We start from the raw sequence: 18,117 nt of genomic DNA, 5'->3' as shown, positions 1-18,117 counted from the left end.
CGTGTGCAGATCCTGATGACGTCTGACCCAACACGTTGTCCCCGTGGTGCACGGCATTTATTCTGCCTCTGCACACGTGTAGTACTGTCCTGTGTCGGTAGCTTATGTCTTCCAAAACCCTTACACTGTCTTCGCCCCAACGATCAGTTTGCACAATGCAGTCATTGTAGCGTTCCCGTTATATACCTCTGATTTTCAAACACATCATGTACTTGTTTAAAATCTGAATAACACGGTTATGGTAGAATGGAGATAAACGTATTGTGTTGGAAAATCAGGTTACGCTTTCGGTTTTAAATCAAATTTAGAGCTATTATAATTTCGTTATATATCTCTGATTTCCCAACACAGTATGTTTATCTCAACCTTCCGTCAGCGTTCCTTAGATGAAACCTGGATGCGTCTGAGAACAAAGCCATATGCCATTGTTTTATTCGCCACTGTCAGTGATGCCTTGACCAAAGTAAACGGTGATCGAGTCAGTATTGGTCCGTCTGGCGTGAAGTCCGGTTGAGAGCAATCGGCGATGAACAGTGTACACCCTGATGTTCCTATGTTTCCCTCTCACAGCAGCAGCAACACGGGTAGCTGGCAATGTGCGATCCTGCACATGTTGGACAATGTGTCGGTCTTGTCAAGCCGTGGTCACACGTTGCCGCCCCGGTCTTGGTCGACCCGTGGTGGACCCCGTTTGTTGGAAACGTTGGGCCAGTCTCAAGATTGTGGAATGATGGCATTCAAACCTTCGGGCAATGGCTCTGCTGGGCAATCCAATGGCGTGTTCTCTGTATTCGGGTGTCAATCTTGACATGTGGCCGTGTCTTCGTCAGGACAGTAGCAATCGTACTGACGAAAGTTTCTGACATGCCAAATTTAATACCCCAGGTATGCAAGCACAAATCGTGCATCTCAACATTCCCTTTCAGCCACGTTCTCATTTTTGTGTTTTGGCAAAATGTTTCATGATGCGTTTTGGGAATCACTCAAACACCACTTTTACATGTTATTGCAGTGATCTGATGTTGCTTCAGTCGCTTTTCCACGGATTTGATTGTTTTTGAAATATAGAAATTTAAAAGTCAGTGCGTTTTCATTGCATCATAGTAAATAACAGTCAATTTTCACCTTTATCTTTTCGTTTTTCCCCGAGAAAAGAAACATTGTGAAAATTGCAAACTACTAATCGAAATGTCAAGTTTCATAAGTTCAACCCAGCGGTGACATCTCCATATTCCCATCAGTTTATATCAGCATCCGTCAACATTCACAGTGAGAGCGAGTTTTGTTCTTTCAAATTTATTTTTTTTAAAAAAAAATAAAACAAATTCCAATTATGAAATTTCTTCAGTATGTCAAGGTTTGAAACACAATAGTTTTATTGCCATGTTTATGTCACATTAGGTGAATAACATAAACAAAAAAATCAGAAATGGCGATAATTGGTCTTGTTGGTTGTTGGGAAAGCACAACATATACTATCGTTCTCCCTGTTGACCGCGTTTCGAAGAAACACGATCGGCTACAAGCAGTTTCGGATCACTAACGAAAAACCAACTGCATGCGCCTCAGCAAAAATATATCTGAAGCACCTAAGGGCAATTTCTGACTGAGCAATGTTTCATGTTACTTACACCCAAGTATTAAAATAATTCGGTCCTGACTGACTTTAGAAATATCGCATAAGAAACGCTCCGCCGTTACGGCAGTTCCGAATCATTTCAGGGTACTCCGGATCACGTGACATAACGAGGCAGTGTTCGGTTATTGGTGCTCGTTTGGGGCAACAGGGGTCTGTGTCAAACAATAACACGCGTTTAATTAAATAAATGCGTTAACAATATTCATAATGTTTGAAAAACGAATAATTAACAAACATTGCAGTTGATAACAACATCCACTTGGTAGATAGTTTTAACACTTGCTGCTCATAACAACATACTCCAGAATCATGATTCCAGGTACCAGTGTGGGCTGAAAATATTTTCTTGGGGTTAATACATAAGTGGTTTATGGTACTGATCTCTTCAGTATTGATATATAGTATTTTGTCGTGACTTTTACATGCGACTGTATATTAAATGTACAACTATCGAGGCAAAATAACCCATCATCAGTTGCTGATTGTAAAGCTAACGAGCATAATCTATTAATACCAGCCTATTAGAACTCTTTATGGGTGTACGTGTATCTTCTTGTGTTTAAAAATGAAACAAATTTAAACTATAGCTCGAGTCTACTCCAACCTCATTGCTTCCGCCTCTGGCATAAGTTACAGGATATTTTTGGTTGTCATAAAAGGTAACTTTTTGTTGCTGTGGTTAATAACGTAATGACATAGTATGACCACGCCTCCTCCCTTCTCTGCCGGTGCAGCAGGCCAATGGAGAAAACGTGGAACAGGTTCTCCAGCTGGCTCAGCAAACACACTTCAACCTACATATTAACATGGTGGAAATGCACAATATTTTATAAAGATTCTATGACAGAATATTTTATTGAAATATCGAAATGCTACACGTTCCACATCTTCAGTCTGCCAAGGGTCACACTGATAACGAAGGTCCAAGACCAATATCTTGTAAGTGTCAACAGATAGAGATAGGCTAATCCAATTTATCGTGTACTTCACTCGTTGTCACACTGATGTCGAATGTCCAAGACCAATATCTTGTATGTGTCAGCAGATGCATCATGTCTTTCGCTTGTCAACGCCGTTGTGGTCAAATACGTTATGAAAATCTTTATGTAATTCTGACAGATAGAGTGACTTAACTTCGCAGTAGGTACGTTATCGGTAGTCGAATTAGGCAATAGGAAAATGGCAATAGGTCGTTATGTTGATGTGGAACGTGTAGCATTTCGATATTTCAATAAAATATTCTGTCATAGAATCTTTATAAAATATTGTGCATTTACACCATGTTATGTTAACTCGCGAGTTTGGGGAATCAGCTCTAAAAGATATTAACGACCCTCGTTCCAGATAACATAACGACCTTGCCAAGGATCTTAACATGTGGTCATGATAGCAAAAATGTATTGCAGAAAACATTGAACAGTAATGGTAACGATTTGCCAAGGTAGAAGAAAGTAAAGGGTCTTACCTGATAAGTTGTTGTATCTAAATCCTATTGCCTAATTCGACTACCGATAACGTACCTACTGCGAAGTTAAGTCACTCTATCTGTCAGAATTACATAAAGATTTTCATAACGTATTTGACCACAACGGCGTTGACAAGCGAAAGACATGATGCATCTGCTGACACATACAAGATATTGGTCTTGGACATTCGACATCAGTGTGACAACGAGTGAAGTACACGATAAATTGGATTAGCCTATCTCTATCTGTTGACACTTACAAGATATTGGTCTTGGACCTTCGTTATCAGTGTGACCCTTGGCAGACTGAAGATGTGGAACGTGTAGCATTTCGATATTTCAATAAAATATTCTGTCATAGAATCTTTATAAAATATTGTGCATTTCCACCATGTTAATAATATCCCCCCGTTCGTTTTAAAATTTCGCCCCGAAATTTTGCATCAAGAAATGACACTATACAGATTTACACAACCAGAGATGGGTAGATAGAGATAGCAGGTAGTGTCCCTGCACGTGTCGCAGAGCTGACTGGCAGTATGTACCCATGAGTGAGTGAGTGAGTGAGTGAGTGAGTTTAGTTTTACGTCGCACTTAGCAATATTCCAGCTATATGGCGACGGTCTGTAAATAATCGAGTCTGGACCAGACAATCCAGTGATCAACAACATGAGCATCGATCTGCGCAATGGGGAACCAATGACATGTGTCAACCAAGTCAGCTAGTCTGACCACCCGATCCCGTTAGTCGCCTCTTACGACAAGCATAGTCACCTTTTATGGCAAGCATGGGTTGCTGAAGGCCTATTCTACCCCGGGACCTTCACGGGTCTGTACCCATGATGATCTATCAATATATAAGCACAAAATGGCCTCTTTAAACTTGAATGCAAACAGGAGGCAATTCTGAATGGCAATAGAAAGGAAGAAGGTAAGGTGACAGCCTTACCTAAAGAAACGTCAGTGATGGTAAACCCTGGCATATCGACATATAATCTAGGACGAAGCCAACCTACTATCTGGAGACTGGTGATGTTCACCAGAGGCTCTATGTTGTATTGCGTGATGCATTTGGTCAGTTGGGCAATGGGCATGAAAATGCATTTGGGACCATTTGTTATGTACGGAGTCTTCAAAGGGCGGTGGTGAGGCAAACAATGGATGGGAAATGGCGATTATCAGGATACAGGGGATGTTAAAGATGAGTCCCCTTCCTTAAAACAAAACACAAGAAAATGTGAGTTATTTAATGTGTACACCAAATAGAAGAACATATTGGGTTTGGGTGAAATTGTCCGGATAATTTCTAGCACTTTAGAACTATGTTTGATCTAGATGGTGTTGACATAATTAAATTTAGGTATGAAGGACACATCCCAAATCCCCGTGATCTACGTTATCTGAAGATATTTATAGGTAGCTCGTGGAATATGCCAAGCAATGGGTCTTCACAACATATGTATACGTTTACATGTAGCTAATGATAAAGCACGAATATATCATGTCCACAATGAGTACTTATAAATGTGATGCTCACATGTTCAAAAAGAACGATATGAAAATGTAAGCATGAAATCACAGGGTTCTGAATAACTTCTTGAAAGCTGTTATCTAAAGCGATGGGTATAGACATACAACCTATGAGAAAAATCCTTGAAACCGGGAGTCTGGTTTGTTTGGGAAGACTCGGATCCCGCAGATAACGTTGATCTGCACTAAATGCGTATATGCGTAGGGCGTAGGACGTAACCATATTGTACCGTAGAGTATCGTACCGTAGAGTAAGAACCTAGCCGATTTCAACAACTTAATCTGATAAAAATGCATGTCTGATAACATCACATAGATTGCAATACGTACTCAGTATATGAAACCATGACAAACGTGAACACGACGAATCAGTGACCGGAGAAGATACAACATAAGTACTAACATACCTCACATACACAGGAACGTCCTTGAAAAGTTCATGTACACAGTTGACGGTGAGAGTCAGAACCCATAAAGAATTTGCCTGAATGACCCTGCAAGACTGCTTGGCACTTGTAGTGAGTCGTACCTTACTAAAATGCATCAAGTCATTAAAAAAAGAATGATATGACTTGAAAACAAAACAAAACAATATCAACCCCAAAGCATTGTCAAGTTGGTTATTTCCAATATTCATAACCTTTCACCCGACAGACAGTTCTGTACCGCATATTACGATTTGGCGAAATGAAGACCAAAACGTTTTATGTATCTACTCTGTGCAAAGAACATCTAAGACAGACCTTTGAGTGAGGATATATTTTAAATAAAGGCAACCGCAGTAAGATCATGAAACTTTATTTCAACAGCAATTACCATTTTTCGACGGTTGGCAGTCTTGGGGTGATCTCTATTTTCTGGTGATCCGGAACCGACTTAAACATGTGGTTCGATAAATTGCTCATTTCTCAAAAAATATGACAGATGTAGAGAAGATTTTTGTTGCTTTTCAAAGGTGAAAAGTATATGCATGCAATGGAGTGTTAACGTGAAGCAACTTGATTCTAGTCTTATTTGAGATGGGCCATTTCGAATGAGTTACCTTTTCCTGACGTGCCAACGACAAATTGCGCGATGATAGGTATCCTCGTTACAGGGCGCGCAAGTAAACTTCTGGTTCAGATCAAGTAAAACAAAATATATCACCTTGAAGAGCAATATCTCGGCTTAAAATGAGAGATTGGGTGAAGAAATCCGTCGAGATTTAGAGTTTCTGGGGGCTAATGTACGTGGCAGTGATCCGGATTACCCTTACCCACTCTACTTTCAACAAGCAGAAAACATCGGTGAATAGCTGATCTATCATCAAGACAAATTTCATTTCATTCTGTTAAGAAATAATGGAGCAAATGGTTAAAAACAGCGTAAAATGGCGACAAGTGGTCGCTAACCAGTGGTGTTAGCCTCCACGCGAGATGAACAGGTTTATGCGTTAAGAGATTCGATCAGTGATGCTGAACATAACCACGCCTCTTATTTAGCATTTGCCTCATTCGGAATAATTGTGCTGTTCACCTGACTGATTGCGAAATTTACCTTGCTGCTCTAATGACTAACGATCACGTGATATTGGCTCAATACACTGCCAGCATTGCTCAATATTGATGCTTTTAAGAGCCGCGACAGACTAGGGCAGAATCCACATCGTCCACATCGCAACATGGCCCCAACATGGCTGACTGTTCTGAGCGTCTTGTGCTGGCAACTACTTATGGTGCAGGGTGAGTTGAACAGTCGCCAATGTTTAGAATCATTTGTGTATGCATCGGTCACTGTACAGGGTGATAACAGAAAACGGAGTATGGCGAGGTCGACTATGTGTACTGTAGCCAACATGAGGGATTAATATTTGTACTACGCAAACCGAGTTTTGGCATTGTTCTTCGATTTGGAGAGCTGTGAAAACAGTTAGATCTAAACCAACACAACAAAAACAACAACATAAGATACAGTCATATCAGATACAAAATATATCAATGATGTTCAGATTACAAGACACAACTCACCAATTTTTAAACAGAGAGCATAAAACTGGCTGATACCTTATTACAAGTGGTCTGAAGATCTTTATGAGATCTAGTTTGGGTTGTTTAAACAAATGTTGTGTAATCAGTTGAAGATCATGCAAGGAGTGTTGTGTAACCAAACTCAGTTGTTCAGTGATAGTGATGTCCTAAGGTTGAACTATGTAGTTGGGTGCTAAAGATCTTTCTGTTGCCATATCAACATTTTGAATTATACTCCATTCAAACAGTTTCTTTAACCAAAAATGTCAAACAATATGTTAATTCAATTTTGATGTCCCAGGTTTATGTATTATTTTTCAAATAAATATTTGTAATTGTTAATTTTCATCTATTAAGTAATATTCTTGCCCTGAAGGGGTGGTTAATGTTCATGCCCTAAATGTATGGTTTTTGCACTAAATGTAGTAATGTTCTTGTTCTAAAGGAAGTAATGTTCTTGCCCTAGATGTTGTAACATTTTTGCCCAAGATGTTGTAACATTTTTGCCCTAGTGGTTGTAATGTGCCACACCTATGATTGGTGGTATCACTCTTGTTTTGACCCAGTCATGGGTTTTGCCAGAGTGGTAAGTGTGTACAACCAGTGTCAGCTGGGGCTTTCCTGCCACGTTTACCTGACTCTGCTATCTGGAATAGTGTGCTGTGGATAATGATGCAATTACCTTGTATAAGGAATGCATCTATCATTGATCTCAAGCTGACTAAGTTAGTGTTCTGTGTCCTCTGACAATCTACAATATTGTAAGATATAGAGTGCTTCTGGATGTTGTAAGTCATGCTCCTTTTTCACGATTTTACAATTTGGGTAAAGTTTCCAATAAAACCTACTTTCACTGAGTACATTTGACAAATCCATTGTGCAAGACAGCAGAGATAAGTCAGTAAACAGAATCCATTGATTAATGCTTTTGCTTTAGTCAAATGACATTTCCTCTGTTACCATGGTAACTGTGCTTTCACATGGATATTACCTGACATGTCCTACAATAACATCAGGCCTGCAGACAGCGGGAATACAGGAGTAATGGACGTCTAAAAATCAATGACATACGAATTAATGTAATGTTTCAAGTGTATCGTATGCGCATAAATACCTTTGTACATCTAACATATATAAAGTTTAAAAGCTGAAAAGTTGTTTATAAATATAACAAATCACATCACTGGCTTGCTTACACAAGAATATGTCAGTACACCTTCAGAATTCTCAGTACACCTCCACTTGCAATATGAACCTGGACCTGAGAGTCCTGGACCTGAATTCAGGTTGGGATATTGAACCAGGTACAAGAAATATCAGCTGGGAACCTTTGTCATGTAAACTGTAATCTTACCACCACTTATGCCTGCTATACATTCTCTATCTGAGCTTCCAGTGAATGATAACAAACCAGGTGTAGGTTAAAACCTGGGAACATGGGTACAATGTGTGAAACCATTTCTGGTGTTCCTGCCATGATATTGCTGGAACATTGGTAAAATCCACTTAAAAATACTAAACTCTTCAAACAGTCCAAACATTATGATAATGATGATTGTTGTATGCAATTTTGTTGCCTAAAGATACCCACAGAATTTCATTGTTGCATAAATAAATTGATAAATAAGTAAATAAAAATCAATAAATAAATAAACAAACAAACAAGTAAATAAATCTATGAATAAATGCATTTACTGTGAATTTAGGTAAATAATTGTAGGTACTGTTTGGTGTTGAAAAATTATCTGGAGCCCTGTTGTATTTAAGAAAATTATCCCAATCCCAATTTTTAATTCCTTTTACCCATTAGCAAAAGCTATTAATTTGGAATGTATATCTCTGATATCTGTTAAAGAAGTAATTCCATTGAAGGAAATCCTGATAAGCTGAATATTTGCATATAATACGCTATACAAAAGTTGAAATATGCAAAAAAAAGAAATAAGTTCCAGCATATGAAAAAAAAACCTAAATTTTTACCTTTACGCGATGTCAAAATATTATAATGTGTTTTTACCTAATGCTTCAAATCATTTTGCATATTGTAGCAATCCAAGCCAATCAGATTTAAAAGTTTTTCCATCTTTAAATATTTGTGATTAAAAGAATTTTTAATAATTCTAAACGCATTCACAATGTGCAACGCAGATAGAATACCCAATCATGGTTTGTTAACCCTTCACTGATTCACCGATCTATAAATAGCGATAAATCAAAACATGGTTTTCTTTCTACATGTCTTGTAAACAAACCATTAATGGCTTCCACATGCTCAAGGTAAAATGTCTAAAAATGTTTACTCTTTACAAACAGGGTACTTCTTAGAGGACTACTAGGTGAATGAACAGGCAAGTACTGTGTTTCACAGATTCAGTTGCCGGGGATGTTTGATAAATATAAATGAACTTGCATCATTAACATGGAAGTAAAACAACAAAGTTTTTAAACAAACAACACTCTGTTAGAGTGAAGACATCGCTGATATCATCAAATAGTCATCTTGATATCTTGTTTTACACCATAGCTAATGTAGACTAAGGCACAGACTATTTTTTGTAGCAGAAGTTGATATAGCTGTTAGCCTTAATTTAGCATTGTTAGTAGGATTTTGTCTGATCTTATTACCAATTAAAAAATGTCGCACCTCTTATACTTATTGGATTTCAAAAAGCAAGGTGGCTATCTGACAGTATCGATACCCACTTGAAATTGGAAGTAGCGACTTATTTTCAAAAGTATGGGTATCATACCACATGACCAAAAGGTCATCCGGTGCTTAGGAAGGCCATTGTCTTTCAAAGTCTCATCACTGATACATGTACATGAGAATATCGTAATGTGATGTGCCATCCTCTCTATACTTGTCCTTTGTTCCAGGTGAAGACGTGAAGGAGATGAAGAGGTGCACATCCGACGCCAATGTGACTTTCAACCTGGCATGCAAGGCTAACGAGATGATGTATTACATGCATGCTAACTTGCAGGATATGACAGATGATTGCCAGCCAGGTGGTGACTGTAGTTTCCAGCACTCCGTCAGCACAGACACAGACTGCGTGGGTGTGTCGGCTTGTACCAAGACAGTGCTGAAAAGCTGGTATGAAAGTGGTTGTAACAAGACCGGCTTCTTTCAACCTAAGTTGCTATATGAGTGTATTTCTGGTATGTATAAAGACTGGGTTGTTATATTTTTTTGTGGTATGATATGTGAGAGAGTGCACATTTGTTTGTTGTTTATTGTAGCACTCAGCTATTTTTCAGCTATAAGCAGCCTGTTAAAGTCTGGACCTGATAATCTAGTGATCAACATCCTGACCAGTGATCTGCACAAGTGGGATACAATGTTAACCAAGTCAGTGAACCTGACGACATGATCCCATTAGTTACCCCATAAAACAAGTACATGTATAAGCTGTTCTAACCAGTTCTAACCAGGATCTACACGAGCGAGACAAGAATAGTTTGCTAAAGACTGGTTCTGACCAGGATCTACATGAGAGAGACAAGAATGGTTTGCTAAAGACTGGCTCCGACTGGGATCTACATGAGGGAGACAAGAATAGCTTCCTAAAGACTGGTTCTAACCGGGATCTGCATGAGAGAGACAAGAATGGTTTGCTATAGACTGGTTCTGACCTGGATCTACATGAGAGAGACAAGAATGGTTTGCTAAAGACTGGTTCTAACCTGGATTTTCATGTAGTTGTGTCCGAGTCCATACTGTCACAATGATATGACAATAGCTTGTGTTACCATGCCAACTAGGTGTTCCCCTTTAGACCGGCGGAGTTGATATTGACATCCAATCAGTACTCTGTTCTGGAATTACACCAGACGAACAATGGCAGGTACAGTGGAAGCGGTCTTACTCAGACCCTTAGTAACTCGGTTTTCTATATTAGTCCTGGCAGAAGTTAACTAAGTTATCATTACATATAGGCTAACTATTCAGACTTCATGTAACTCTGTTTTCGGACTGAAATCTCTGCCCTTCAAGGTAATTTACCATGAAAACATCACAAATTAACTCGGACAAGTGGGACTGCCTGAGGCGGAAGTGCTTTGTATTTAGCTGATTACCGACTTCAAATGGATTATCAAGTGTTATGATAACCAATTAACAAAAGGAATTAACAAAGAAGTTCAGTAAGCTGACACGACTCACTCAGTGAAGATTGCATCACATGCGCTTCCACACAAGCGTTTTCCTGCAAAATAGTGAGTACCACGAAAACATGGTACATCACTTCTAGCGCTGGTGCTTACGGACAAGACATAAAATGTGTGTTGCACTGGAAACCACCGGACGACAGAACATTCTAACAATAAATTATGTATAAAAGAAGAGGTGATATTTACTGACGGAGTTACAGTTCTGATAATCTACTGATACACAATCATGTCCATGATCATCTTTTGCGCTATTACCCCCGAAAACACGCTACACCATGGTAACAGTATCGTGCATGCATATCTCCTGGTCAAGGGAGCTAACTCTTCACTCTCACCAGTCCAATTTGAACTCTTCGTATTTCGGACACAAAAGTCGGTCCCAGTCGGGTCCGAATTAGACAGCTTCCACTGTACATCTTCCTGGAAATCACAGCATGGATGTATTCAGTAAACAACGTATACATATTCAGTAAACAACGTATATGTATTCGGTAAACAACGTATATGTATTCAGAAAACAACGTATATGTATTCAGTAAACAGCGTATACGTATTCAGTAAACAACGTATACATATTCAGTAAACAACGTATATGTATTCAGTAAACAATGTATATGTATTCAGTAAACAACGTATATGTATTTTCATTGTGATGTAGAATGAAGTGTTTCTCCACCATTGTAATGCCTTTATTACCTTTACATTGTGTCAAGGCAGGATGAATGGATGTACATCTGTTAGTCAGACTCTGAGGTATTGAATTTTTACATAGTAAACTGTGTGTAGGTCAATGATTTGGAACCATGAAATGTAGTTGGTCAAATGTCAACAGGTCAAACAAGAAGACAAAGTCATCAATATCCCCCACAATGGCAAAATACTCTTCATGAATATGTCTACTAGTTATGATGATGTCAAATGTTTCGGCAAAGTGGAAGGAGAGTATTGAAAATATTTTATTCAGAATTCCAAAACTACCAAAAGGCACCAGTACACCACCGGATCTATCTATCTGTTGAGTTTGGTTGAGAAATAGTGAACGGTTTTAAAGTTCTCCTCAGGAAAAGAGCACACCCACCAAATTCTGTCAATGTTGAACTTGTTGCCATGTAAACGTTAAAAATATTCTTCTCAGAACTTCAAAACTACCAAAAGGCACCAGTACACCACCAGACCAATCTATGTGCCATGTTGGTGAAGAAATATTGGAAGGTTTTACAGTTCTGCTCTGGAAAAGAATGAAAATGTGGCAAATTTGGTGAAGAAATAGTGAACAGTTTTTAAGTTCTGCTCTTTAAAAGACAAATGTGCATGGACGTACAGATGGAGTGCATTTTAATACCTGCCACAAAACGTGTTGTGGGGGATAAAAATCAAAATGCAAAGTTCTCTTTTAATGGGCTTTTATCAGTTGACAGTAGTCAATATTGCTTTATTCCACATTGCTATAGTCTGATTTAGTCACAATTTGGCTGAAATATTGCCGATGTGACTTAAAATCATCCCTCACTGACACACTTACTCACCATCACTCTCTTTCTCACACTCACTCACACACTCACACTCTCATGTATTCCAGAGACACCAGTTGACATTTGTGATGAAGCTGGTCTTGCAGCTGCTGCTGACAATTACGTGTATCTAAAGTCTCCCAACTACCCAATGAAGGTCGATTCTCCATACCCAAATAAGACCTGTACCTGTGACATCCGGGGTTCTGAAATGAGACTACAGATCTTGGAAGCCATGATCCTTCCCCGCTCCAATGACACCATGAAGTATACTATGACTGCAGGCTCCACTATATATCCCACTGATGGAGAGGTTAACACTGTCACAGGACATATCTTCTCCGGTGTTCTGCCGTTCACAGAAAGAGAGTTGAAGGACGTCAAGCATGTCCGGCTGGTGTATAATGCTGGAGGGAAGGAGGGCAAAGATAACAACTATTTGTGGATGAGAGTTAAAGGTAAAAGGCTTGTTTCACAGAGTTTCAGAGTAGCCCATGTCAATGAGTGTATTGAAGTCTGTCCTACTGGTGTTTCTTGAATACTAAGGCATTATGTATTGCGATTTGTGGCTAAGACACTACCTTGTGAACAAACAGTGCAGTATATGAAGGGACGCAGCTGTTGCTATGTTGGCTATTGTACAGGTGACTTCATCGCTTCAGCACTATCAATCATAACAAGTAAAATACTGTGTATTTATAGTGTCAAAACAATTGTAGGTAAATCAGCTGTGACAGTGGCATGCAATGGAGCGCCAGAGCCAAGTACACCTGCCCCTGACCCAGCCAACAAGGTCGCACCGACCTACTCAGGTATGTCGACATGTTTGCCAGGTCAGTCTCGTAACACATGTGCCGCTATATATATCACCCTATGTGTCCTGCCATGTGTAAAAACCCATGTGTGCTTCTGTGTATAGCATCCCATGTGTGCCGGTGCCTAGGAAGTGATGCTCAAAGTACCTTTTCTGAATCGACTGTAAAGAGTCTATATATCAGGGTGCCATTGTAGAAAAAACTCAGCACTAACATTACCTTAAGTCGATGTTAAGGTCTGGGAGTTATGGTCACCTTAGCGCTAAGATCGCTCTGTACAACGGAATCCTGATACCCAGGACCTGATGGGAAAAGTACTTTTTCCAATTCAACTGTTGTGCGTCTATATACCAGGGTGCTATTGTACAAAAGAACCTCAACACTAACACTCCTCTAAGTCAATGTATGGTATAGGAGTTAGAGTCACTATAGCACTAAGATTGCTTTGTCCAATGGCACCCTGATACCCAGGGAGTGATGTCAGAAGCACTTTTTCTAACTTAACTGATTTCTTATATCTGTTTGGGCGAGGGATGGGGCTAAGATGTGTGAGTGAGGTTAGTGTTAGTTTTACGCCACAGTGTTCTTGCAATATCGCAGAGAGGGGGACACCAGAATTATGAGCCTGGGTCTTCAGCATGAGCTGTGACCATTAGGCTATGGCTGACGTTGTGGCTAGCCATTAGGCTATGGCTAACGTTGTGGCTAACCATTAGGTTATGGCTAACGTTAAGCTGTGGCTATTGCCCTATTGCCTCTGATGGGGATATTGGATTGGGGTCAAGTGTGAAAGGTATATGATGTGTTGTTATTCTCTGGTCGGGATGTATCTGATGTCAACCACTTATGTGTAGCCATTCTAAATAACGTTATTGCTCCATCTCTTCAGGGTATCATCAGTTGACAGTATCAAGTCTAGTTGCAGTGGTTATGGCTATGGTGAAGTTTGGTGCTGCCTAACTCAAGAACCAATGTAAGTACATCTAAACAGCATCAAGACAGGACGTACATCTAGTTTACTGTTAAATACAACGATCTGAAACCTTTACCTGTTTCATATGCTTTCTTATCCAGCTGATACGCATCTTGTGTTTCAGGGCTGCCAACAACAGCAGGGCACCAATGAGATGGTCAGAATTTCTTTCATGTCAGATATTAACATGAAATATCAGTATGAGTTTTAACTGAAAGATACCATGCTTCCATCCACCATCTGAGATTGTCAAGTGGAAAGAAATATTTGAGGTTTGCCATTTTGAACCAGCATAATGCCAGTTGTCACTAAGGACCACATTTCTTCATATATACAGCAAGATACACCAATGCTTACTCTCTGAATATACATCATTTTCATAGTTAAAAACAAACCCATTTAAACTGAAAAGGAGTTCCAGAGGAAATCTAGACTAGTCATTTAGAGCTTTAGCATTGCAGAGAGGGCTAGGGAGAAGGAACAATAATGTGGTCCAGGGACTGTGAGCCTGACTAAAGGCAGTTGTCCTATGTCCAAACTTTTCCTATACATTTATTCATGTCTACATGAAGATATACTAAGGGCTGTGAATCTCATGTGAATGCAAGTGTTTTATATTACTTCTTAACCAAAAACATCATCTAGAATATTTATAAACAGTGTGTCTTTATGATTTTCATGAAATGGGAAGATGCAAACTAATGATTCATGTTCTTGAAAAAGAGATTGGTTTAAGTACTGTTTACCGGCGCCTCTGTAACCCTGTGTTCCATTCCCTGTCCTGCGGAGAGGAAGGTTGTACTCACTGAAATGTACACAAGAAATTTGTTGTTAGATGGTACCTCACATTTCCATGTCTACAATGGGTTCAGGTACAAAATGCTTCTCTATTAAAAGCCAGTGTCAACCAAATTTTTATATATGTTGTAATCCTTATATATATTTAACCAGGATAATCGACCAATAGTGCTTTGAAATGGAGGATTGTAACTATATGTGTTTGTTGCATTTCTCAACAGCGAGGGCGTCAGTGTGTGAACGTCTGCATCTACTGTACTTGTCAGGCTGTGGTGATAGTTTATTTTTTTGTCACATTATTGTTATGTCAAAGATTTTTACATGCTTTAATGCAGACTTTCATTGGTGGCCTTGTATTCATGTTTTAAATTAATATGCAGCAGGTGCTTGGTCAGTCAAACAACTTTTCACTCGAGTGCAGTGTGTGAAATAGTTTTATAGCCAGTCAGACAGGCAATGCCTGAAAGCTACTAGCCCATGAAATATTTCACTAGCCTGAAATGTGAATGTAGAAGTCAAGCAAAAGATTACAAAAACAGATGATAAGATATTGTCGCTATGACATGGGTTTCAGCATCACGCTGCCGATATGATGAGCATTTTAACCAGGCCATAATATATCTTGCATGATTTAATAGTGTCTTATAACTTAACAAGTTGGATAGAGTGTTATATTTGTGAAATGACCCCATGAAAATTCACTAGCCAGTCAGTCTACAGGCCCAACTGGATATTTATTAGGCAAGGGCTGGCAGGCCAGTGGGTACTTTACACGCTACTTGTGTGTTGGTTATGGGTGGATGTACAGTGTCATTTATTGCTCACATTTTACGTTGCCCCGCCAAACCCCAGATACATGTAATAGTTTTCATAGGCAGTGATGAATTGAATGTACATTTTAGATGTCCCACACCCGTGACATACCAGGTATACAATGTTTGCTTTACCCTTTTTACAATATGTTAGTGCAATAATTTACAAAGAAGATGGAGGTATGTTTTAATGTAAAATTGTTGATAATCAATATTTGATGTCTTTCTCCCACCAAAACACCTCCACTTCTATTATCAGGTAAGTGTCCTTGTGTTCAGCAGTGGGGTATAATCTTAATCATCTATGTTCTTGATTTTTCTATCTCATTACACCTGCACAAGTGCCTTCACTATGTTTTCTATGTTTTATATGTGTCCAAGGTGCTGCATCAGTAAGCTTACATATTATAATGTTTGCCTAAATGTTCTAGAAAAAGGTTTTTATTTTTTGTTGCAGTACAAGTTTTTGTATTTGAAGACGTTGAGCATTATAAATATTGTTGAATATGCAGAGTTTTAGTCTCATTATTTTGTCCACTAGCCTGAAAATCGATCATTTTGTTAGTCAATTTTCTGTGGTCCTGTATTGTCTCACATTCCTGAGGCAGATTTACGGGACAGAACCAAGACCCTTCTTCCAGACTGGTGGCTCATGTCACAGGATGTTGATTGTAGGGAGACTGTTTTCATGTTTTCCTGTATTGTGCTCACTTCAGTTTTCCAGCCAGGAATGGCTGTGGTTTGTATTTAATCCTGTTTATTTCCTAGCTGTTCGCAGTATTTGATTTTAACAAACTGCCTTGGTCCAGTGTAACCAGTTCTCCATCTCAAACCGAAAACAGCAAATACCTTGACACGTCTTTCAATTTTATTAAATTTCTTATTGTGTTCTTTTTTAATCTTAAAATGATAAGTATGTTTTCTCTCTAACATCATCACTACACATGAATCTTGGTTTCCATGAAACACCCTTTCTCTAAGACCCTTGCGTGATTGCTTTTGTGAGCGACATCGCGTACAACAAAACACTTTATATTGGTCACCAAGTCTCATGGCCTATATATGTTTGGACCAGACCATCCAGTGATCATCAGCATGAATCTATCATAGGCAGCATATCATCAAAGGCTACAGGGACCAAACATGGATCAGCGCCAAAGGGCTGAAAGGCAATTTAAAATGTTTCCTTTCTGGATTAAATTCCTCATGGATATGTTTTTCCAGGATTACCGTAGTTCCATCAAATTGCTTCCAGATATTCATGATGAAAAGGAGTCTCGGGACCTGAGAACCTTTGAATATGGTACAGCAATACATCTTTGCTGCCAAGAAAAACAAGATGAATTATCTGAATATTTTATGAACATGGTAATCGTTGGCCAAACCAATGTTATGTAATACATTATACTATATATGTAAGACATTTATACAATTCAAGAATTTTAACAAACATGGATACACGAACATACATGTACATCTTATAGTTACTGATTGTAGCATGCAAAGTAATTCAGTAGACAGCTCAATAGTTATGTAACAAGCAACCATTACTTAAATCAGTGTAGGTAACTTTAAGCAGATTGTAAATCAATCAGTTAATGTAACTTTAGGCTGCTGAAGAAACACTGTAAATAGCACTAGGCAGCTGGTGACACAATCAGTCTTGTAACTAAATCAGCTGGTAAAACAATCAGTTAATGTAACATTAAGTTGCTGTTGAAATAATGAGATTAGTCTAAGTGAGAATAGGCAGCTTGTAAATCAATCATTCTGCGTAAGGCAGCTTGTAAATCAATCATTCTGCGTAAGGCAGCTGGTAAACCAATCATTCTTGGTAAAGCAGCTGGTAAACCAATCATTCTTGGTAAGGCAGCTGGTAAACCAGTCCTTCTTGGTGAGGCAGCTGGTAAACCAGTCCTTCTTGGTGAGGCAGCTGGTAAACCAGTCTTTCTTGGTGAGGCAGCTGGTAAACCAGTCCTTCTTGGTGAGGCAGCTGGTAAACCAATCAGGTACATGCTCAATTCAGTGGATGTTAATAATACATATTTTTGGTTCATACAGACCAGTTTACAGACCAGCTGACCTGTAGAAACTAAAGCAGTAAAAAGATATTACAATCCAGACTAGCTGCAAAATGTTTTAACTAAACATCAAGCATATTAAGGGCAACAGGCATGCCAAACATGCACTGGTCAGGCGAGTGGCCATTGGCCTGGAGATGGGTGCACGATTTATACATGCTCTTGAAATTCTGCATTCTGGAACTGATCCTGACAAACACTGCACTGCAAGCTTGTGGTTGTGGAAAAGGTTCCATGTGGTATTGCCATATAACCATTTTAGAAAGACAGTCAGACTATAAGACTTAGATAGAGTAAGGTTAATGAGCACAAGG

General features: G+C 39.0%; 1 protein-coding gene across 1 annotated transcript; it reads left to right on the top strand.

Annotated features, from left to right (window-relative positions):
* Positions 1-6,051: 6,051 nt before the first annotated feature.
* LOC137286887 (uncharacterized) lies at positions 6,052-16,231 on the top strand. Its single transcript, XM_067818901.1, has 6 exons — positions 6,052-6,355; positions 9,518-9,802; positions 12,393-12,782; positions 13,044-13,136; positions 14,029-14,112; positions 14,237-16,231. Exons 1-5 carry the CDS (start codon positions 6,295-6,297, stop codon positions 14,097-14,099), a joined length of 900 nt encoding a protein of 299 aa, XP_067675002.1. The 5' UTR covers positions 6,052-6,294; the 3' UTR covers positions 14,100-14,112; positions 14,237-16,231.
* The last annotated feature ends 1,886 nt before the right edge of the window (positions 16,232-18,117 follow it).

This window comes from Haliotis asinina, chromosome 6, assembly GCF_037392515.1.
Source record: "Haliotis asinina isolate JCU_RB_2024 chromosome 6, JCU_Hal_asi_v2, whole genome shotgun sequence".
NCBI lineage: Eukaryota > Metazoa > Mollusca > Gastropoda > Lepetellida > Haliotidae > Haliotis > Haliotis asinina.
Note: the sequence above shows the minus strand (reverse complement) of the source record. Positions and strands in the feature narration are given on the sequence as shown.

What these genes read in the sequence shown, in the direction of transcription:
- LOC137286887 (XM_067818901.1), top strand. Translation starts at nt 6,295, where the DNA reads ATGGCCCCAACATGGCTGACTGTTCTGAGCGTCTTGTGCTGGCAACTA. An exon ending in GCTATATGAGTGTATTTCTG is followed by an intron (nt 9,803 to 12,392) that starts GTATGTATAAAG and finishes CATGTATTCCAG; the next exon opens with AGACACCAGTTGACATTTGT. An exon ending in TTTGTGGATGAGAGTTAAAG is followed by an intron (nt 12,783 to 13,043) that starts GTAAAAGGCTTG and finishes AAACAATTGTAG; the next exon opens with GTAAATCAGCTGTGACAGTG.